General features: G+C 46.3%; 1 protein-coding gene across 11 annotated transcripts in view; it reads right to left on the reverse strand.

Annotated features, from left to right (window-relative positions):
- The window catches only part of CHD7 (chromodomain helicase DNA binding protein 7), a 186,926-nt gene that overhangs the window by 81,299 nt on the left and 81,425 nt on the right, over positions 1–24,202 (reverse strand). For all 11 annotated transcript variants that reach the window (XM_055091196.1, XM_055091195.1, XM_024127103.3 and 8 more), the window contains one exon: positions 1,051–1,481. In XM_055091196.1, coding sequence (XP_054947171.1) covers positions 1,051–1,481 — 431 coding nt within the window. The remainder of the gene's footprint in view (positions 1–1,050; positions 1,482–24,202) is intronic.

A 24,202-nucleotide genomic window follows, 5' to 3' on the forward strand; every position in this document is an offset into this window, starting at 1 on the left:
CCTTCTTTGTGTACCTACTCGTGACACACAAGAAAGCTCACCAGCCCGGGGCTGCCAGGCCAGCGAGCTCGCAAAGCCCGCGGGGAGCATGTCAATCTTGGGGTGGAATACCACGCGGCCCGCACAAGCGGGCATTCGCACGTGGCGGGAAGAGGCGGAGCGTGTTTGCTCCTGCGTCCGCCAACAGGTTCAGAGTAGCCAAGTCTGACCATACTTCCATCTGGAAACTATATTTTCTAACATGAGCCACGTTCTGAAAAACAGATTCAGATGTTTGGAACTGGTTCAGAACAGTTGTAAGAAATGTTCGGTACAAATGAAAAGAATTAGTCTTCAATGCCTTCTCCTCTCAGCTTTTCTTTACTGCATAAATGTGCCTCCCGGGGGGTCAGAGAGTTGGTGGGGAAGTACCGGGGGGCAAGTACGATGTGGAGGCGGCTGTTTCCTAGGACCTGAAATTCCTGCTGTTCTCCAGGGCACATCTCACTGGTAACTGCTATTTGATCCCTTCCATGTCGCCCACTAGGATCTCAACGCTGCCCCTGGAAGGCTTACTCCGCCTGCCAAGTGGAGAGAATTCATTCTCCCGTTTCAACTTCTGGGAAGCAGGACTGAAAAGCCTAGGGAAATACAGTGACTCGCCTTGCTTCTGTAAGCTTTCTTACCCAGTTTGGCACTGTCGCTGAAAATGAGGTTGGTGGTCTAAGCTCACAATGATTATGCTGGTAACTTGGTTCTATCTGTTAAATGACAGACTTTCACAAAAATACACGAAAGTGACTTTAAAATAATAAACAATTTTTATCCAGTAACGTTTCTAAAGAATCTACCAACCAAATCAACAGTTCATAATAACCGGGTCCTAAATCTTAGAATGCATAAACACCTTAACTCTCCAGTGTGGGGATGAGAAAAAGCAGCTCAGCAATGAGGACAAAGGTCAGAGGGTCCCACGCCCACCCCGTGTCCCCACCCCCATTCCACAGGCTATAACTGTTGTGCTTGTGTCTCTACCGTGTTTCGTGGCGGTTGTTTCTGCCCACAGCCTACCTTGACTTTTTGCTGGATTTGGGTTTTGGCGTGGCAGTTTTTGCTTTCTTTTCCTTTGGCTCTTTGGGAATCTTAGGGGCTTTCGGGGTCTTGGGCTCCTTGGGCTCTTTCTTCTCCTTGGGTTCTTTCGGTTCCTTGGGATCTTTTTTTGCCTTCGGCCTTTTCTTTCTCTTTGTCTCTTCTCGGGGCCCATCTAGTGAGTTCCTGTTTAGTTCTTGGTTCTCAACTCCACCAGGGAAGGCATCTTTACCAAAACTTTTACTGGGATCCTCTGCAACAATGTGGTTGTTTTTCTTTTTCTTCTTCTTTTGCTGCGGCTGCTGTTCTACTGACAGCAGGTAATCATCACTGTTCGCTAGCTGAGCGTTCGGTCCACTAACCTGAGTCATATCCGGCACTGGTTTCTCTAGAAAGGGCTCCGATGGAGAATGCTAAGAGACACAAATAGGAATTGAAGTTAGTTTATCATTCTTCGCAGTGAAGAAAGGAACTGAAAGTTAAGCGGCTGATGCTTCTGAAACTTACACTACACTCAAGGTAGCAAACTTAACCAACTATGCATTTGTGAAACCTATCATTTTCTCTCATCCAGAAAAAAAATAGGTTTCTTCAACAGGAAAGCTTTTAAATAAATAAAGAGGGCAATTTAGTAATACGGTAAAAACTTCTGTTCAGGTGGAAGAAAATTTCTCATTCAGCTGAAGACACTTTCCATGTTCTTAGCACCTATGTAGGAAATGGTGAAGGACAAAACAGCAGCAAAAGCTGAAGGACAAAACAGCAGCAAAAGCTAAGACACAAAGATGGAATTCAAGTGGAAATTTCCCCAGGCAGGAACAGGAACTCCAATTAAAGATATATAATCAAGTCACTTTTAAAAAGAACAATTCTACTGAGCATTGTAAGAATCAGATACCATGAAAGTTTGAAATCCGAGTGTAAACACATAAATCTTATACAGTACAGGTCATTTCTGATTTAAATGACATTCAAATGTCAAATTAAAAGCACATATACAAGCTTAATGACTTTGGGTTGGTTAGATTTCTCATACTGATAGAAAATGCAGACAATGTTTTTCTTAAGTTATTAAAGCTTTACATTCCCAAATCTCACTGAGAGAGAGGGAGAGGGGGAGGGGGAGGGGGAGGGGGAGAGGGAGAGGGAGATGAAAGGCGCCAGTTGTAGTCTCTTGGGCTCAATTCATGGAGCAGGGCAGGTACCCTGTCTTTTACAGACAAGAGTCCTTGTAGAGACACTGATTTCTGAGGAGAGCCCTCAACTCACTGCCCACGTACACTTCATCTCAGCATCACTGTCTTGCCTAAGGAACATGAGGGATGGCCTGACCGTGCAATCTCTGCAGAGAGAGAGAGAGAGAGAGAGAGAGAGAGAGAGAGAGAGAGAGAGAGAGAGAGAGAGAGAGAGAGAGAGAGAAAGCGCCCCCACATAGTCAATTTGACGTGCCTTGCAGGAGATTTTCAGCAAGCACGAAGACCACACCCAGAAATGGTCTTAGATATGGTGGAGAATACCAACGCCTGGGATGGGGTGCTGAGTGGTCATGATACAAAGCAGGGCAGGGGTAGGGGACCATCTGTCTCCACTGTAAACTATGACATCTATGAGCCTTTACATTTCAACGCAATACTTGAAAATGTTATAGCTGCAAATGTCACTCATTTTCTGCCTTTTTCATATGCTTTTCCAGACACTAAACAGTAACTGTAATACAAACAGCAACAGCAATCACGGCCACAGGCGTGTACGAAACAGTCTTACCATGTGCTGGGCATGTGCTAAGTAAGCACTTTACGCCCGGACACCATTCGATCCCCCCCCATGCCAGCCCGGAGAGCTCCATGGAGACACAGACTTGCTAAGATGAAGAACGCACCCAAGGAGTTACGGATGCAAGTGACAGGACTGAGACCTGCGCCCCTCACACGTGACCCCCCAAAAGAGGAGCCACGGGAAAGCCCAGGTCCAGGTCTGCTGAGGCGCCCAGGAGTTGCTACTCACCCCACCCACAAAGGGCTACAAGTCAGATTCCAATACAACTCACATCTACGGAGCATCTACTTCATGTTGTACACTAAGCAAGTGCCTTCAGGAGTCTGTGCACCTGAACCTCACACCGAAATGTGATGCTTTACCCCCATTTTTCAGGAAAGAAGTGAAATTTGAGGAGGCCATGTGGCTCCCCGAGGCCACACCGTGGGGGACAGAGCTGACACCTGAATCTAGCTCTCCTAAAGCCAGTGCTCGTCCGACTCTGTCCAGCTCCTAACACCTCACACACGGGCACCCGCCTAGGAGAGGTGCTGCAGGCTTCACTGTGTTTCCAAAGAGGTCAGGGACCCAAAGAAACATTTAAAAAAAGAAATCGCTGCCAGAAAAGAAACTGGTTTTCCTGTTCCCAATAGAACCTACTATGGTTACTGAAGAAAACCTACATTCAGTTCTCCGTCTGCACTAGTGTAGGAGAATGAGCCCAGAACTGTGAGGTCAGAGAGAAGATTCTAGTCCGGGCCCTGCCATAAGCTTTATAATCTGGGGAAAATCATTTCACTCCTTCATCTGCAAGATGAAGCGACTGGTTTAGATGATTTCCAAAGTCTCTTCCAAAATCCGACGGTATGAGAAAATCTTAAAATACACATTGCCCTTTCCTGGTCAGAGCTGAGAGAGAAAGACGCTGAAGGAGGGTGAGGACAGACAGGAGGAGAGAGAAGCCAGGGCAGAAGGGTGAGATGGACGCACGGATGCAGTGTCCATCCAGGGGTAACACAACCGACCAGATCCGCAGAAAAGCCACTCACCTGCCCCCGGTTTTTCCCTCACCAACACGCTTAACAAACATCAACCAAGGAGCTCTCCAAATTAGCATTCAATGAGAATTAATGGGATCTGATTTAACGGTGTTACTATACCTAAGTTGCTGGAGTGGAATTAATTGTTACATATTATTTCCTAATGTAAGTAAGAAGGAAAAAGCCAAATCTTTTCACAAGAGACACAGAGATCAAACTTATTTGGGACAAGCTATTTCTCAGGAGATGGAAGAAAAAACATTTCCTGGAAAGGGAAGGAAAGAGGAAGGTCTACCAGTAAACAATGCTTACAGCTTAGAACAGTGAATTAATTCCAGGTATGTGTACCTTTCTTTCATTTTTTAATTTTTGAATACATCAGTGTATACATGTCAATCCCAATCTCCCAATTCATCACACCACCACCTCCACCACCCCGCCATTTTCCCCCCTTGGTGTCCATACGTTTGTTCTCTACATCTGTGTCTCTATTTCTGCCCTGCAAACCAGTTCATCTGTACCATTTTTCTGTATGTGTGCCTTTCTTTAATCTGCATGGCATTAACTCCGGTAACCAAATGCCAGCTTCTGATGAGAGATACCTGGTCCACGTCTGTGAATCAGAAAAAGCATGTAACACATGATACCAGACGATTGAAAATGTATCTGCACTTGAGCACACAAATCATTTTGGATGCTCCTTTCAGTAATACATGAAGCCATAAATTAGTATCCCTTAAAAATTTAATCTTCCATAAGAAGGAAAAAAATGTAAAGACCAAATACAAAAAAGATAGTAGTCCTGTTTGATATGCGGCAGAATTATGTTTTGGTACTGTTTGAAATAGGGTGGAAAGGTGCTCGGAAATATTATAGTGTTTACCAGGCTCACATCTCCTTAAATCTTTTAGAGAAAAGCTGTTTTTGTAAACATTTAACAAAGAACAGATGGCCTGCCTTAATCATGTGGGGAAAAAACCTGGAGCTCACAGTAATACCCTGACAAAGTCTCCCAGGCCCGCCGCTCCCCTCCCAACCCCCTGCGCATGGTACAGTCTTCTCTAATGCTATTTAATTTTACAGCGGACATTTTCCCATCAATTCCCACTTCCTGACAGGTAATCAATGCCATTAACATCTGATATCACCATATAGGGCATTCCTCAAACCTCTCATTTATTAGGGCAAAAGCAGAGAATGTTAGATACCAAAGGTATTTTTAAATACACCCTTTAGGACTTCCTGCTTGACATATTTGCTATCATGATTCCATATGCCTTTTGGAACATTATGGAATATGTAAGGACTAAGGGTGGACTTTTGAAACTGAAACAGAACGACGGATAGTTGAACGATAAATTAAAACGATCCAAGGTGCGTGTTGTCCAAAAAATTACCATATACTAAAGATAAAGTCGTTTTCAGCCTTAACTTCACTTTTCGTAACATATAAATTAGACAAACACATAAACAAGTTGTCTCATATAAAACAGCAGAGTAGACAGGATGTGAATTTAACCAAAGGAGAGGGGCCCGGGAGGCGAGGCCTACCCCTCCGTTACCTTTAAGCAAACATGACCCAAAACGCTCCGGAGCCTTCGTCAGAACAACATAAAAACAATGTGTGAGAAGACACTTTTCATCCATCTCCACTGTGTTTTCCCTCCAACATTAACCAGCATTTTCTGACTTTAAAGGCTATCTTATTTAAACATATTTTGTCTTAATTATAGTCTTGAAGCCTCAACCTGCTTTCAAGATCAAGCACCATGAATGAGCAAATAATGTGCAATGTCTCCAGTATGGACAATCCCCACAAACCCACACCATTCTGTAATACAGGACATCTCTGGGCATTCTACTTACTGGGTGACACGAACACATCTAAAATCAAAACACTGCTTTATAATAAGGAAAAGATACTACCAACTGGATGAGAGTAACATGGCACTTCCAAGAGACACGCCCCGCCCCACAAATCAGGCTGAAGGGAGACGGGCACTTGCGAGCTCAGAGAAATGCAGATTCTGGGGGAGAAGCAGCAGGCCAACTAAGACCCACGTGACAACAAGTACAAGCTTAAAACGCTACGCTAGGATTTAAGTGGCTTGTAAAAATACAAATATTAAGTCGTCATTTAAGACTGAAAAGTACAATTCAGTTTTGGGGGGTGGTTTTTAAAAATCACTTTGGAGACACATTCCTACTATCGGCCTTCTTCACTTCTATGTACTTTTCCAGTATCCCACAGGTTCTCAACCCCTCCGCACTCTTCTCAAAAGGAGTTCCAATATGAACCCTGAAGCTCAATCTCCAGCCAAAGGAGTGTACCAGGGTTCAAAAGGTCATTTAGCAAATGTTCAGTAAGTCCCACTGAGATTTTCACACCTTTCTCTTGTCAATGACACTGATAAAAAGAAGAGCACTCAGTAATACTTGGTGCCCAATTCATTTATTCATCCAACAAAGAGTTGAGGACGTAACAGTAAACCAAGCAGCCCTGGTACCTGCCGGGGGAGAACAGAGCACCCAACCCAGGCTGATGCCAAGGAGGGTTCTTGGAAAAAAGGCAGCCAGGCTGGGACTGAAGGGGAGACACATGCTGGCCAGGGGCTCCTTCCTCAATGGACCAGCCCAAGCGACAAACCACGTCCAGGATGGGGTGACAGAAGGCACAAAAATGCATCACAAGCATCTTTTGAAACCTCCTTTGTGGGGAGGAGATCAAGATGAACAGATACTAGTTTGAATGGTCAAATGAAATAATTTTTAACTTTGATTCTTTGATACAAAATAATACGTACAGAAATAATCTTAAGAAAAGAATCAAGGATTAGAATATTTTCTGCTTGACTAAATTTGGTATCAGAGTCAGGGCCTCAAGTTCAAGCCTTTCATGTATCAGTTTCATTCAGCTCATTTTTAAAGACAATTTCTAGGAAAAAAATATTGAGTGAATACTTTTATGGACACAAACACAAAGATGAACAACATCACGCTTGTTGGTCATATGACTTGAGAAGGCAGAAAGTATAGAACAACATTTTCTAAGTTTAGGATTTTAAGACGTGTTTCAAGAAAAGAAGACTCAGGTCACGGGAGTTTTGAGAATTCTGGGTTAAACAAAGTTAAGCATTTTTCTTTACTGTAAAATTCTCCAAGCCCTTACTACACTCCGAGGGGGATAGGACACAGTGTGCCATACAGGAAAAAGATATTCTTTTTCCAAGAATATCTTGAATAAAAATGCTCTTCAAAATACACTCTGGATTATACTGATACAGTTAATCCATCACCTCTGTGGCAGGGATGTGAGAGTGTGAGAGAGAACAAGAGAGACAGCACGCGCCAGTCTCAAAGCAGTGGTTATCAAACGTTTCAAAGGATAGTATATGCCTCTACGAATAAATACAATTTTATATAAATGCATTGAAACAGCTTACTCAATTATGCTCAGATGTAGGAATAAAACAGGAAAATTAGGATAATCATATAATCTTCTGAGTTGTACAATTTCCATTATAATATATATGCAGTGAAGATAATTACTAAGTTAAATAAAATGAATTTTGAAATATAATAACTTATCTTAGTGTATCCCTCAGAAGAATCATTAAATTTTAGAATTGAAAAAAAATTTTTTAATTACTGTGAAGTATCTCGTCTAAAAATCATCTAAAGGCATTTCTGAACCTTTGGTTTTCTGCTTACATTTTGTCCTTAGAATAGATCTGCCAAATGCACAGAATCTTTTAACAGCTACAAATTAATGTGAGCCACTGCGACAGCATCTACATTATAGATGCATTTTGAATCACTAGGGTCCAAAATAACGAGAATACTGAACCAACTGGTCCTGTTAAATTTAATGTTAAATAGCTTCCCATCACATATTGAATACTGACCACCTTCCAGTCTTCAGGGTGGAACTACGCCACAGGAAGGGCCCCACGGCCTCTGTGACGTGTGACACACTATGCTGTGGTGTTTCTGTGGTCAGCTGGACCAGAACAGCCCAGCGGTGAGGCTCCAGCAACGCGAGCCTCCTTCCTAAGTGTCTGAGAAGCTCTAAGTGGCGCGGACTCCCTCTCAGTGGAGGAGAAGAGGGCATCTGGCCGCCGTTCCTCACTCTCGCCGCCGCCCACTGTGTCTGTGCCACCAGGCTCAGGAGGTGCTGGCCCAAGGGTGCGGCTCTGTGGCCACCATGCCAGTTGGGTAACAGGTCAATTCTACTTCTCAGAAAAAGCACCAGGCCAAGTAACAGGCTTGCATTTAAAAACCATGCAGTGAGGGGCTTCCCTGGTGGCGCAGTGGTTGCGCGTCCGCCTGCCAATGCAGGGGAACCGGGTTCGCGCATAACATTTGTCTCACACACACACACACACACACACACACACACACACACACACACACACACACACACACACACACACACACACGCCCCCCAGGGCATAGAATTGAAGTGATGTTAAAGTTCTGAAGTTTGTTTTTTGTTTTTGTTTTTTTGATGTTTCTCCACAAGGGCCTGGGAAAACTAGCTTAATTGTTTGGACAAGAGTTGAATGTTGTTTTAACATGTGTTAGTTTTCCAAAAAGTGTATGCGGGTCATCAGACCACACCCCTGATCTTGAGAATCTCCCATCCCACAGTACTTTTTTTTTTTTTTTTTTTTTTTTTTGCGGTACGCGGGCCTCTCACTGCTGTGGCCTCCGCTGCGGAGCACAGGCTCCGGACGCGCAGGCTCAGCGGCCACGGCTCACGGGCCCCGGCGCTCCGCGGCACGTGGGGTCCCCCCGGACCGGGGCGCGAACCCGCGTCCCCTGCATCGGCAGGCGGGCTCTCAACCACTGCGCCACCAGGGAAGCCCCCACAGTACTTTTAATAGAAGGAAGGGAAACGCAGAGGGGCCGAGAGGAGCATCACTCCTCTGGGCAGGGGAGAAACAAAAACCAGCACAAACTCGACACAATTCAAAGCCACTCGCTGGAACGGTGAGTAACCTCCTAGGCCTCCTGGACCACACACAGGGGAGCAGGCCCCGCAGGACCACCCACCCATAAAGATGACACCCATTCTCCTCCAACAGCAGCCCCCCAAGAAGAAACAAGGTCTGCAACTGTGGCATCATGGAGACAATAAGCAACCACACTCGGAGCCCACTAGGGGAATCTGAGACACAGCCATACTTTCACCCTCTTGCTCTGAATGTCTTGGTTCCTAAAGGCGGTAAATCATCAAGTGTTGTCTTTTACCAGACATTGCCTGCTAGAAGTAAAAACAGAAAAGATAATGTATGTGCTCAGGGTCCTTAGCAAAGTCAACTGTATTGTCTCTCCTGTCCCTCATTTTTTCTTCCTTCACCACGGTGCACATGGTGCCCTACCCTTAATAGACTCCACTCCACAAACAGCAGGGAATGAGGGCCTAGAGAACCAATCCCAGTTTGCGGGCATTTCTCTTCCTTATTTCAAGTTATCTCTGAGGTCCATACTGTTCTCTAAGGAGTGTCTGAAGGCTGGACTTTGGCAGCAGATACCCAGAGGTGAAGCCACCCAGCTTACCAGGGATAAAACTCGGCAAAACACGAGACAGCAGGGCTTCTGGGCTGGTCGACATGTTTTAACATAAATACATCCTATTCAAGGCACTAAGGACAAAGACCAAATTTACATACTAAAAATCATTTAGTTCAATTCAATCTTTTTTTTTTTAACCGTACACTTCCATCGTTTTTAGCTATCACTGGTGTACCTAAATTGTAAGTTTGATCCTCAAGTCAGAAAGGTGAACTGTATGGAGTTTGGCTCTGGAGAAGCAATTTATTCCAAGTTTGCACTGGTCTAAAAAAGGTCAATGTTAAAGGTAACTTACTATAAAGCAGAAACTAACACACCATTGTAAAGCAATTATACTCCAATAAAGATGTGAAAATAAATAAATAAATAAAAATAAAGGTAACTTTATTCCTATGCTATTCCTATGAATTTAAAAAGTCAAACCTCAATAGACTGAAAGGAAAATGTGCCGTTTTACCTAACATTGAACAATCCCAAGGGTATGTGTAGAAATGGGAATAGAACAATCTTTCAGGGCAAAAAAAAATCCACTTATAAAGAGCTTGGCGATAAAGCTAATTTACACTCGGCAAGTTCTCCAGGATTCACAGCCTTTGAGTATAGCAAATCTAGTTGGCAATAAATGCTTAATGATGGACTACTTTGGTCCTATTAAAAAAACTCATTCACATCTTGTAGGAGGCCGAATTCTAAGGTGACCCCATGACCTCCGCATCCTGGCTGTGGAGGCACCTGTGCTGCAAGCCAGTGGCACATGGCAAAGCTGAGAGGGTCTTGCAGGTGTGATTAAAGGGCCCAAGTCAGTTGGTTCTGAGTTACTCAAAGGGGAGATTACCGTGGGTGGGCCTGACTTAATCAGGGGGCTTGTGAAGAGGGTGTGGGGCCCCCTTGAGGGCCAGACACTCCCTGTTGCCTGCTAGGAGGAAGCCCCCATGGTCAGGAGCCAAGGGCAGCCTCCAGGGGTCAAGGGCAGCCCCAGGCAACAGGCAGCGCAAGCTGAGGCCCCAAGTCTCACAGCCGCCCGGGATGAATTCTGCCCACGACCTCAGTGGACCCAGAAGCCGATCATTGCCCAGCCAAGGCTCCAGATGTGAATGCAGTCCTGACACCTGACTGTAGCCTGGAGAGACCCCAAGCAGAGGAGCCAGCTAATCTGTGCTCAAATCCTGACTCCCGGATGTGAGGGATAAGAAGGCAATATTGTTTTAAGCCACGAAATCTGTGGCAATTCGTTATGCAGCAATAAACAATGCATACCTTAAAATCCTCTGCCACTCAAAAAGGAATTTTTTTCAGTCTTTTTTTTTCCATCCAGGATCCCCCTTCCATGCTAGACATGTCTCTGTCCGCAGGAGGACGGACAGCACAGCAGGACTTCCTTATCCCTTTGCGATGCTGCTCTGCTGAGGGTCACGCTGAGCCCTTCTGTGCCAGGCACTGTTCCAGGCTCAGAAAGAGGTTACGCATTTGTCCCAAGTCACAAAAAGCTGGTTGTAAGAGTCAGAACTCAACCCAGGCCACCCGTCTCAGAGCCCACATCTTAGCCGTTACACGGCTCACCCATTCCTGCCGCAGTGTCTTCAAAGAGGAGGAAGACGTGATGACACCGAGAGCTGGGTGCAAGGTACAGCTGGACAGAGGTGGGACCCTCTCTGACAGGAAGAACCCGGATGACATAAAGGGTGTAGCTGTTACAGGCAGGCTGGAGCCTCACACTGTGAGACAGTTCACCAGCATTGAAACCATCACAGGCAGACGATTTGAAAAGAAAATTGCTTTCTTCCAGTAAAAAAGAAAGAAAGAAAGGAAGGAAGGGAGGAAGGAAGGAAGGGACAAAGAAGAAAAGGAAAAGAAACTGCACTACAAGCAACATCCAAGGTCCCCGATACGTATTTTAACAGAAAATTTATTGCACCTTAGAAACAGTCAGTTTAACACTTAAAGGGGATTGTGTCCCCATGACTCCTTCCAGCTGGAATTACACATGAAACAGAAGATACCAAAGCAATTAAGTATTTTATAAACACTGCTGAGGGGTCAAAAACAGGGAGGTTCATTCACTGACTAATAATGCAGTAATAAACAAACAGCAATGTTATGCAACTGAGAAAATTATTATAATTGAATCTACACAGCTGGGCAAGAATAGAAGCCTGGTTATGTATATCAGCTCACAAATGCTTTGTGTGGGTAGGTTTTAGTTTTAGAAGTGCTTCAGATTTGAGACCCTTTAACAGTCAGATTTTTTTTCTCTCAACCGAATACAATTCCACAATTACAACTGCAGAAGAGAAAACTTAATGAACTGCCCCACCAATTATTTGCTATTATTTGTACTATGGAGGAATAAGTGTGTACAGAGCCGTGAGGAGGTGAAACTTCCTTGCGATGCACTCATTTCAGATCTCTTCCAGAGACATTTTATCTTGTTTGTGCACGGTGATATGAATAATGAATGACCGTGACTGGGGCACATACTGGAGGGAAAGCCCAGACCAAGTTGCTTTTCACATTTTAACATTCAGCTCCCACTGTGTTCTTGGAGTTTCCTTCCCACCTTGATATTTTCCCCTTTGCAGAAGATAGGCAGAGAAACACCGCCAATTACCACATTTAAGTTTACGCAGATGAGCCTAACAGGGACGAAAGAGTGACTCGTATATTTCCCTTGAATTGCTGAAGTTGCAGCATTAGAATCAGAGAAACATCGTTATTCTCTGGGGTTCAAGAACGAGCTTGGTAAAAATCCACCGTCCTTCCATCAATTAAATGTAGTTAAAATACAAACCAAAACAAGTTTCTTTTCAGACGATGTTCTAGCTGGATATTACCCTTATTACTCCATGAATTCTTTTCTTAATTAAGTGACTAAATCCGAACAAATTTGTGATCTATGTCAAGTTCCCGTCTGCCTAAAACCTAACTTCAAACAAGAAAGGATGATTAGCTAACCATCAGGGCAGAAGTACCAATGTATCTTCGACAGGCACACATTTTACATCAATGATATCTATTTTTATGAGATAAAAGTACTAAAGCTTTAATGGTGGCAATTAAAACAGCCAAGAGTTTGAGTAGCTCGATGGCTGAGTCACAGACCTTTTACCTATAATGGGATCCATTATATCCCTGAGCTCAGTTTGAGGGAGTAAAAGAGGAACAGATTTTTAAATATGGTGATAAAACAGCAGTGCCCTCTGAACTAAGCTGTTTTAGTTTAAACCGCTGCGTGACTTACCCCGTGCCTAATGTCAACGTCCGTTCAGGCAGCCTTCTTCATACGCCTCAGATACCTGTGTCTGTCTGAAACTATTTGAACAATTTGAAGATGCTGTTATGTAATTATGTATATTTTGAGTAATCTGTTTCTATTTAAACTTATTTATATTTAAAAATTCATCACTTTTTTGAAAATGTGTAACTTCAGATGACTTCTGACAAAATATCACTTATGCCTAAAATAATAAATATTTGTATTTTGATATTCCCTTTTCAAATGTAATTTAGGGGGATGAATAAGAATGTATTTATTCACAATGAGATGGTGTGTTTGAGCAATATTTACATATGAACATCAGCAAACAAAGGAGTGGAGGTTTTTCATGGCAGTTTAACATTGTTATTCAAAAGTATTAGGATGATAAACTCTCTAGTTGCAAAATTTAACAATCATCTAACATCCAGTCCAACATTAAACACTTCTCTAACTCAGGAACCCTAAAGGTTTTCTCCTTTGCTTCTATTACAGCAAATCAGAAATAGACATAGAAATTTTCTTGGGAACAATCTCACAACTGTTTCTATCTGTTACCATCCTGATCCCCAAGGAAGAGCTGACAAACAGGAAACAACATGCAGAAAGGATTTACCTCCAACCAGGAAGGACCCAGCTAACAGGGATGAGGCCAGCCACGGAGCGGCCTTGGCCCAGGGGGCCTGAAGGCAGTCGAGGCCTCTCGGGGCTGCAGTGGGTCTGCACCCACACCAAGCACGCCAGCATCAGCCAGGCACTCACCTGGGCATGTTCCTCTGTGTGCTGGCAGCTCTTTTGATATAAGTCAGCTGAAGGAAGGATGGACTAGAGGATTCACTATTAGGTTTGGCTTTGGGGATTTTCTCTGGGGGGCTTTAACAATCAAGTGTGAAGACAATCTTCTCAGGACGCCTCAACTTCCTGTCTGAAAGATGAAGAAGTGGATGAGCTGACCTGTAAAGCCTTCTAACTCTAAGACTCTATAGTTGGATATTCTCTACTGCTAAGATCTGGCTTCAGGGCTTCCCCGGTGGCGCAGTGGTTAAGAATCCGCCTGCCAGTGCAGGGGACACGGGTTCAAGCCCTAGTCTGAGAAGATCCCACGTGCCACGGAGCAACTAAGCCCGTGCGCCACAACTACTGAGCCTGCTCTCTAGAGCCCGCAAGCCACAACTACTGAGCCCTCATGCTGCAACTACTGAAGCCCGCACGCCTAGACCCCATGCTCCGCAACAAGAGAAGCCACTGCAATGAGAAGCCTGAGCAACGCAACGAAGAGCAGCCCCCGCTCGCCGCAACTAGAGAAAGCCCGCGCGCAGCAACGAAGACCCAACACAGCCAAAAATAAATAAATAGATAGATAGATAGATATCTAGATAGACAGATCTGGCTTCAGCCCTGCTTAAATAACTGGCCCACACGTCTAAAAAGAAATGAGCATTTGTAAAGTGAAATGGGAAGTGAAGATAATTTCAGAGGTAACTATTAAGGAAGTTTCTTAAACACAAAAAAATAAATAAAACTGATTTGAAAATCTACAATAGAAAGCCCAAATTAAAGGAGATACACCAGAATTAGAAATATAAATGAAATCTTAAAATATACAATTTACTTTCCCATTTATAAAAAGAACTTTTATAACTGCATTGCAATAATTCATAATCTCATTTCATAGATACCTAACCTCTACAAGGTTTTCTCCCAGTAAGTTTAGTCTCGGCTCAATATAACGTGTCACAATATTTATTAAACATCGCAGTACGCGCCAAATACTACTACTTAGGTATAAAAATTCATTCATGTTTGTGAACCCCTGAAGTCATGGATCCACACCACATAAACCATGGGGAGGTGACAGGGAAGGGGAAGGACAAAGGTGGGGCGGAGGGACAGGAAGCAGCGTCGTTCACAGGAGCCCCGGGACCCCGAGAAGGCGCACACGAGGGCCTCTCCACAGGGACCGTCTCCCAGCCCTGAAAGGTGTGCTGAGCCTTTTGGAGCGAGGCACGGTTGACTGCAGGCAGGCAGGCAGGCACAGGGAATTCCCGGGGACCCCAAATTCCTCACGACACAGCTCAGTGTGGGCCGCAGCAGCACAGATGCCCATCACCCGGGGGCCAGGCAACACCAGCCAGGCGGCCGTGCGCGGGCTCCCCACGGGACAGCCTGGTAGCAACAGGCTTTGAGAACGGTCATTTACAGAAGTCGGCCTCGGGAATGATTTAAAGAGCGACAGCCTCCAAATGTACCTCACTTCTCTCCACCTTCGACCCCCTCCCTCCCCTCGCTCAGATTCTCAGCGACCAGACCGACCAACGACCAACGACCAACGGGGCCTTTCCTGAGCCCACATCCTCCTCCAGCCGGTCACCTGTCTCTGCTCCCCTTTAGAACAGAATCTTCCAGAGAGTGAGCGTTTGCTGCCTTCCTCCCGGTAGACAGAGTTCACACTCACAGTCCAGCCAAGCGGCCAGCCCTCCTCCTCGCGGGGACCCCAGGCCCCTCCCTCCCTCGCTGCTCCTGGCCCGTCCGCAGGGGCTGCCACGCGCTTCCTGGGCCGGCTTCCCGACAACCTCTCCGCTACATCTCCTGAGGCGCTCCGGGCCTTCACGTTTGGATCTCAGATCTACGCTTCCTCCCTCTGGGGGTGCCACTGCTCTTAAATACCGCCCACCCACGGCTGATGGCTCCCAAGGTCCCTCCTGGAGCCCAGACCTCTCCCCTGAGCTCCATGCTTCCCTATGCGACTGTCTACCTGACACGGCAACCTGCACGCCCCAAGAGGCATCTCACGCTTAATGAATTCCAAACCAGACTCTTGATTTCTCTACCAAACTCCAGCCCCATAAACTGTCACTCGGCCAGCAGCACAAGCCAAATGCGCGGAGTCACCCCGACTCTCCACTTGGTCTCACCTAACGCTTTCAACCCACTACGTGAGTCCTCCTGGCTCCGCCTTCAGCAGACAGGAAATGGCCTCTGATGCCCTCTCCACACACCAGGAGACCTGCCTGGACCGCTGCCACAGCCTCGATAACTGACCCCTGATTCCCAGGTCTGCCCTCTGCCCCAGTCTGTGTGCTACACAGGCCGAGTGATCCTTCAAACGTGTAAATCAGACCATGTCACACCTCTATTCAAAACCTCTAGTACCTTCTCATTTCATTCACTGTAAAATCAAAAGTCCTCAGCATGGCCTACAAGGCCTCAAACGACATGGACTCTGGCCACCTCCCTAACCTCATCTCCTACGATCCTCCCCCAGCCCCACCCTGGCCTCAAACTACAGATGTGTATGTAAAATTGCATAAATGCACTGACTTGGCTGACGTCACTTCCTGCCCTTCTTCAGGGCATCTTGTGCGGAAAGGCCATGAGGCCGAGGGACAAAAAGCCCCAACTTCTGCATCCAAGAAGTTAGATTCAACTCTTGATTTTCCACAGTAAGGATTATCGCCAGCGACTTGTGAGTTTGTCTTTCCTTTAGTTCGCCAGGTGTTAAGGCTGTGCTCCCGGTTTTCCTGTCAGTAAATTCAGGAGATGGGAGTGTGGCTGATACTCCACGGAAAAATGTGATGCCAAGGAGGCTGGCTGGGGAAAGACACAGTTGTGCATTCAGAAACCAGATCCTTCTGGGGGGATTCCGGATGCTCTTGTTCATTCTTCATTAGCAAAGATGATCGAGCCTTTAATTCGTTTATCTTGGGCTTTGTTTTTTTTGACCCACATTATTTTCCCTGTTGTAACGAGAACATCGTTTGAAAATGTCATACTCTGTATTTCTTACTCTGAGAAATGCTTTTGTATGGGTCTTAGGTTTGACGCTGCAGTAGTTGGCATACCCAGTAAGGGATAACCTAGTGACAAATCACTGAAAATGCTTCCTTTGTTACCTCAAAAGAAAAAAAATTCCAGACAAAATATAGCATTTATATTTATAGAAAATGGAGGATTGGCTGTTTTCCAAGAACTTCAAGTTAATTCTTATGCAAGAAAAAGTTCTTAACTCTAAAGACTTGTTCTGCATAAGGAGACACTCTTTAATAATGGAAGAGGTGGTTTTATTTTTACAACAAGCCTACTCATATTACCAAACCTATAACCAATTGCTGATCTCCTGTGTAAAGCATTTTTTTCTCTTATCTGAAACAGTGATTTATATGAACTGTTGGAATAATGGAACCTCAAACTACAGATGTGTATGTAAAATTGCATAAATGCACTGACTTCCTTCTCCCTGAATATATTTTTCATAAACAGCATTATCCTACCAAAAAAAAAAAAAAATTGAGGCCTTCCACTCCAACCGTTTTGACCACTTGCTTATTGTCAAACAACAAAGGCCAAAAGCCCTTCCACCTCAGGACCTTTGCACAGGCTGTCTCTGTCCTCAGAGCTCTTCACCCAAGTTTCTCCATGGCTACCTACCTTGCTTCCATCAAAAGGGCTGAGGCAGCAACAGATTAACGCAAATATAACAAAATGTTAACTGGTGATTTCAGGTAAACGATAAACAAGTATTCATTGCATTAATCCTTGAAGTTTTCTGTAGATTCAAAAATTTTCAAAACTCAAACTTGGAGGGGGAAAACCTCTTTGCTTCCACATAATTACTCCCTCTTGTACCTTGTTTCTGACCATTCTTCCCTCATCTGCCCTTTCCTGACCCTCTTCCTCCCTCTGTGGTTTCCCCCAGGTCTGGGCGTCCCCAGGACTCCAGTCTCCACGTGACACAGTCCAGCAGGCCCGGATGCTCAGTGCGCTGAGCCTGGATGTTGCCCCAGCACCACAGGGTCAGCCGAAAACCAGAATCACTCTCCTCTGCCAACAGTCTTGCTCTCCCATCTTGGTTAAAGTCGCCATGACTCCCGGTCACCCACCCTTGTTTCCCCCTCACCTTCACTGGCCACAGCGCACCGGTGGTTAACACCTGCCTCTCCTCTGGCCACATTCTCCTCTCGGTGCCCATCCTTCTCCCGCTGGGCTCACCTTCTTCACTGGACTACCTGAACCATAGTGGAGACCATTCTAAACCGCAAAGCGGGGCTTCCTTGGTGGCGCAGTGGTTGGGAGTCCGCCTGCCGATGCAGGGGAACCGGGTTCGCGTCCCGGTCCGGGAGGATCCCACATGCCGCGGAGCGGCTGGGCCCGTGAGCCATGGCAGCTGAGCCTGCGCGTCCGGAGCCTGTGCTCCGCAACGGTAGAGGCCACAGCAGTGAGAGGCCCACGTACCGCAAAAAAAAAAAAACCAAAAAAAAACCAAACAAACAAAAACAAAAACGCAAAGCACATCTGCTGCTTTACTTTGTACCATTTGTGGGCGATTCCCCATCAATTACATCTAAAACGGAGCCGCTGGGGGATGGCTGGTCAGGGCCCTCCCCCCCCTCCCCCCCCCCCCCCCCACCCCGTCCCAGCCCTGGGTCTACCTCTCCCCACCACCCCCACGGCCCCGCCCCCAGGCCAACAGCTGCGGTCACACCCACGCACTTTGCTCTTTCCCAACTCCGTGCCTGTGGACAAGTCACTCCCCGGCCCTGGAATGCCTGTTGCGACTCTCTCCTCCCAGTGAAACCTCAAAACTCAACCCAAACGTCACCTCTTCCTGAGGCCTTCCCTGATCCCTCCAGGTAGAGTCAAATAGTCTCACCAGGCTAGAACACCACATCACTTGGCTATTTACCACTAGATCCTTCTAGCCCCCGGTGACCCTTGAACGGCACGGATTTGAACTGCACGGGTCCACTTACACAAGGAATTTTTTCCAACAGCAAATGTTATGGTACTACACAGTCGAGGCTGGTTGAACCTGCAGATGCAGGACTGTGGATACAGAGGAACCATGCACATATGGAGGACCAACTAGAGCTCGTACTCTGATTTTCCACTGTGCAGAAGGTCGGTGCCCCAAACCCCCGAGTTGTTCAAGGGTCAACTGTATACAAGAGCATATAGATACAAGAATATGTGTCTATCTCTCCAACACCTAAAGCAGGAGCTGATATATACCGTAGGCCTAGTATTTACTGATTGAATATCAAACCCTCCCCAAGCCTCCTTCAAATGTTAAAGCAGATGTCACACCTCCAGTCTCTGTCCTGATCACGTGCACACCCTCTGGGAGCTCCTTGCATCCTTGCAGCAGCTGTACCCCCAAGGTGCCCAGAAGGGTGCCTTAAGCCGTTGTGGAACTAAATAAATGCATACGTAAGTGGGCACACATTTTACTGACCGGTCCAAGGCAATGTTGAAACGTTTGCTGTCCATTGAAAGAACCATATTCTGCCTTTTGTCTGCACAAACTTCTTCATTATTCCTCTTTCCCTGACTCACGTATCACCTTTCTTCCTGGCCCTGCAAACAGCTAAGTTGCGTATCTACTCCCATGCACGTCTGCACTTCTCTCTTTTCACTGCAGTTACATCACTGTTTAACTGGAATTTTTAAAAGGGGAGAATAGCTTCTTTTATATATCTTCACGACCTCACATAGCGACTGGCACGTTATAAATGCTCAAAACTGCCGACTGATGAATAAATGGAGAATGAACGGATGGGTGGACAGATGGGTGAGGTTCTCACCTCATCTTTAAATATCCTTAAATAAGGCCTGACAGGCACCAAACGTTGTCCCTCTGCTATGAACTGATTACCATCCCTTATCTCATTCCCAACAAAAGCGCTCCTGGGGAGGACATCTAGAAAGAGTTCTCAGAATTTGACCTCCAAAAATAAAAAGGTACAGACATTTTCCTGCAATTGCTGAACTTACAGTGATCATATATTTTTATCTAAGATGGCTTTTAATTTTCCTGTATGTAAATTTTAAAAATTCGAATGACTTTGAACTGTGAAACAGTTCAGCTGCTTTAGATGGAAGGTTAAGGCACGTTTGCAAATTCTGCCACACGCTTGCTTCTCTTTTTTGCTCTGACCGCAGCCCATCTCGCGAGAGGGGTGGGGGAGATGACCTGTCTTCTGCTGAAGCCCAAGAAGAGAGGCCTGGAGCCTGCTGGAGGCATGGACGGCCCAGGGGTCTGCGCTGGGTTTAAGGAGCTCTAGTCTCAGTTCCCAGGCCCCAAGGTCATAAAGACCCTAGACTAGGCTCCATCACCATGAAGCCCGATGACCTGCGTGGACCTCAAACTCCAGAACCTCACTCACCATCTTACCTTCTGGCCCTCTACTGCTGAAACAAACACACCCCAAAACCTTGTGCTCTTCTTGCTGATGTCTTCCACCTACCTGTGAGGCCACCACTCACCTGGTTAAGCAAGCGAGCAACGTGGTGGCCCGATTCTCCCTCCCCGACCCCTACACACACTGCCGCTGTCTTCATTCCAGACCTGATACCTCCCACCCACCTTTTCCCGAGGCCTGTGACGTCCAAGGCGGCGGCCACCAGACACGCGTGGCCTCAGGGCACTGGAAACGTGGCAGGCCTGACCTGAGAGGGGCTCCAAGTGTAAATCACACCAGAGCTCAAAGAATTAGGGGAAAACGTGTGAACTACCCCGTTAATATTTTTGTATTAGATATTGTTTGTTGAAAGGATATTCAATTATTATATGCTGAAACCATACTTTGGATATAGTACATTAAATATACCTAAATGAACTCCACTGCTTCTTTTTGCTTTTTTAATGTGACAACGAGGCGATTTTACTCCACACCTGGGGCTCACGTCCGGTTCCCAGGGGACAGCGCTGCCCAGGGCAGCCCTCAGCTTCTTTGCCGGCCTCCCCCTGTCGTCTGTCTTCCCCACCCACCCTCCCCAGAGTCCTCCAGGCAGCTGCCCTGTGACCCTCGGATCTGGCTGCCTTCCACCAGCAGGGGCAACTCGGCCCAGAAGGCACCTCCTCCGGCGGCGGGGGGGGGGGGGAGGGGGTGTCCCTCGATACCGTTCTCCCCACACCCCCTTCCCCCCTACAGGGGCTCTTCTCTCCCAGGCTCTGCCGTGGGGTGTCGCGCATTGGACGTGCCCTGCACTGGGAATACAACGCAGAAGGTGACGGACAGGAACCCTCACCTAACTTAGAACACAGCGGGGGCGACAGAGAAAACACCCTGTCAAATACTCTAGCAAAAATAGAGTCACAGGAGTAGTTATAATATAACAATGAGGCATTAACAGCAGTAGTCACTTACAGAGAGCAGACCATGCGCCGGGCACAATTCTAAGCACACCACGTGTATGATCTCACTTAATCCTCCTAACGACAGTATCAGACAAGTACTAGTATGATTCCTACTGTAGAGATGAGAAAACTGAGGCGCAGAGAAGCTACGCAGTTCACCCGAGGTCACACAGCTCGTAAGTGACGGAACCAGGACACTGCTCTTCCACGCTGCACCCACTCCCAAGATGAGTGATCGCACAGCTGCTATGGACACAGAGGGGCAGCTCAGACCCCACAATAGGTGGGGTGAGAAAAGACATTACAGAGCAAGTGATCGCTATACTACAGGTGAATGTTCTGGGCCAGAAGTCCTGGGGTGACAAGGTCTGGAAGAACTAGAATCAGTTCACTGTGTCTGGCGGGGAGAGAAAGGGCAGCAGGTAGAGGAAGATCTGTGGTTGCAGAAGGAGCTTTTCTAAAGAACCTGCAGGGTCTGTGAAGACATGAGACAGGCCGACCCAGAAGCCTGGTGAAGGACAAGCCAAAAACCGGGGAGAAGGGCCCCTCGCATGGCTCCCTGATGTAAGAGGAGGGGGCGGGGCCCTGCAGCGCTCACTCCTTGTCTGATGCTCCAGCCAGAACCTCCCATCTTGACCAATGGGAAACCCAGTCCTCGGGAGGAATTCTAGTGGCCCTGCCTAAGGGCTTCTGAAGATTGTACTAATTTTATCCAACGGAAACATACACCTAGACGTTAAGGAAATTTCTGATTACAAGGTTATGGAGTAGAAATGTTACAAAACCACCAGCTTAAGCATGTCGCCAAAGCAGCCAACAGGGATTCAAAGTAGCCCCCAAAGCACATCTTCCTTAATCATCAGAATTTTTGCTTAAGGGTTTGGGGTGAAGGGGGAGTTAAATGATCAAATAGCAAAACACACATCTGAGTGGACTGCAAACTTCACTTTCATTGTAAAGCTGAAACGTGAGATTTAGAAGAAATGCTTACCTTGTCAATCAATTCAAGCAACACCACAGGACACCCCCTACCCCCCAACACACACACACGCACACACGGGTTCATTCTTTTTGGCGCTGAACTAAAATTTTTACATACTTTCTCTCTTAAGATCACAAGTCTGGGAAGTTTACAAGGGCCTCTCTTACTCACCCTTGTACCTCAGGAGCCAACGCAACCTGGTACATGGTAGCTGCCAAGTGCTGTTATAACCACCTCTAGATGAACCGCTACCTCAAATTCAGAATTCTGCTAAAATTTAACAACTAAAAAAAAGAGTGATGTTGGCGAGAAGCATATAAGGATATGAAAAGGGTTGACCTTTAAGACTGAAAACTGGTAGGATTCAGTCCTCGTCTCACTGGACCTCACAGTGAAGAGCATTTGACACCATGCATGGCTCCCCCTCCTGGCAACCCTCTCTCCCCGCCTGGAATCCAGGACGTGCACCTGGCGGTGGTCTCTCCTTCTGACTGTACTTTCCCGGATCCTCTGCTCTAGTCCAGAGTATTAACAATGGGCTGCACAAGAGCCCTAGCCTCACTTTTCTCTCCTAACCGGCTGCCCTAAATGACCTCGTCGAGGCCTATGGCAGCACATACCACCTATACAATGGTAACTCTTAAACTCCTCCCCAAATTCCCATATCCAACTACCTATCTGAAACCTCCACTGGAGTCTAGAAGCATCTCCAAATTAACATGTCCAAACCAAACTTGAGTTTTCTGCCCTAAGCTGCCATCTCCAGATCTCCCGACTGCTCGAGTCAAAACCTCGAGGGCTCTCTCTCTCTCAAACCCCATTTCCAATCCGTCAGCAAAACTGTCACTTCCTACTACCAGCCCCTAGTCCAGGCCACCACTGCATCCTGCCCGATCAACAGTCCCCTTGTGGGACCACATATGCCCTCCTACCTAGTCCTCATACAGCAGAGTGAGCCTGCTAAAATACACAACACATGGCGCCACTCTCATGCTCAAAATCCTGTGATAGCTTTCCATCTCACTCACAGTAAAAGTCAAACTCCTTACCACAGCCCACAATACCCTACCTGATCTGACCCCCTTTCACTCTTCTAACCGAAGCGCCTATCACTCCCTCACTCTCTCCCTCCCTCCACTCCAAACACACTGGCCTCTTTGTGCCCCTCAAACATCCCAAACACATTCTTGCCTCAGGGCCTTTGCACAGGCTATACCCTCTTCCGCCAGATGTTTATGAGACTTGCTCCCTTTACTTTATTCAGGTTTTCTGCTCAGTGTCAGCTCCCAAGGAGGAGTCGCCTCAGCAGCAAAGAGGTTAAGTAAGAAATATCAAAAGGGGGCGGTGCCAGGGGGCAAATGCCTGCTTAGTGGTGACGGTCATGCAGACTGACACAATTTAACGTATTTGTTTGAATTGAAAAATAAAATTAGAATTTTAAAAGTTTTTTGTCTCAAAATTCTTTTAGGGGACCAAAAAACGTTGAATACCTCTACTCTATCGATTATGACTCTAGAATTGTGCTGTTGGATACAGGAGTCACCAGCCAAATGTGGCATTTAAATTGCTTAAAATTAAATAAAATTTAAAATTTAGTTGCTCCGTCTCACCAGCCACAGTTCAAATGTTCATAACCACACGTGGCCACAGGCTACCGTAATGGACAGTGCAGAAGACACTGCCATCCTCCAGAAAATCCACGAGGCAGAGTTGCTCTGGGGTCTTGATCAACTGCTTAATAAAGGACTGACTTTGTTTCTAGAGGAAATCCTGGATTTTACCCGCAAGCATTTTTACGGCCCCAAATGCCAACAGCAGGTGAGAGATTTCCATCCAGGTGACAATGCCTACTGGGAACCCAACTTTCAAAACGGAATGTTCACCCGATAACCCGATAATCTAGTTTCCAAAGAACAGGGCTCTGGCTCTCCACCAGTAATATACAAAATTAGCATTTCAGACTCTTTTTTTTTAATTGAGCTGAGATTCACAGATATAAAATTAACTATCTTAAAGCGAATAATTCAGTGGCATTAAATATGTTCACAATAATTTAGACTCTTGATAACCTAAAGAACTGTCAAATTATCTTCTGTCAAGAGCCTATCCATGACCTAATTAATAGACCAGAAGTCCCGGGGAGATTGCCTAAGACGTGCAACCCGTCACCTCGGACATCCTCAGCCCGCAGACTTCACCGAGCAGGCTCTCTGGGATACATCACCTGGGCCAGGTCAAGGCAGCCCTCACAGGACAGCTTTCGCCTTGTAGCCCTGAGTGCTACTCCCTCGGACAGTATCATCCAGGGTCAAGGAAGGAACTAGCAGATGAAAAACAAACAAAAAACCCAAAACTATTTCTACATGTGTTGTAAAACTACTCTTGTCAAG

This window comes from Physeter macrocephalus, chromosome 15 (genome assembly GCF_002837175.3).
Source record: "Physeter macrocephalus isolate SW-GA chromosome 15, ASM283717v5, whole genome shotgun sequence".
In the NCBI taxonomy this organism is placed as follows: Eukaryota; Metazoa; Chordata; class Mammalia; order Artiodactyla; family Physeteridae; genus Physeter; species Physeter macrocephalus.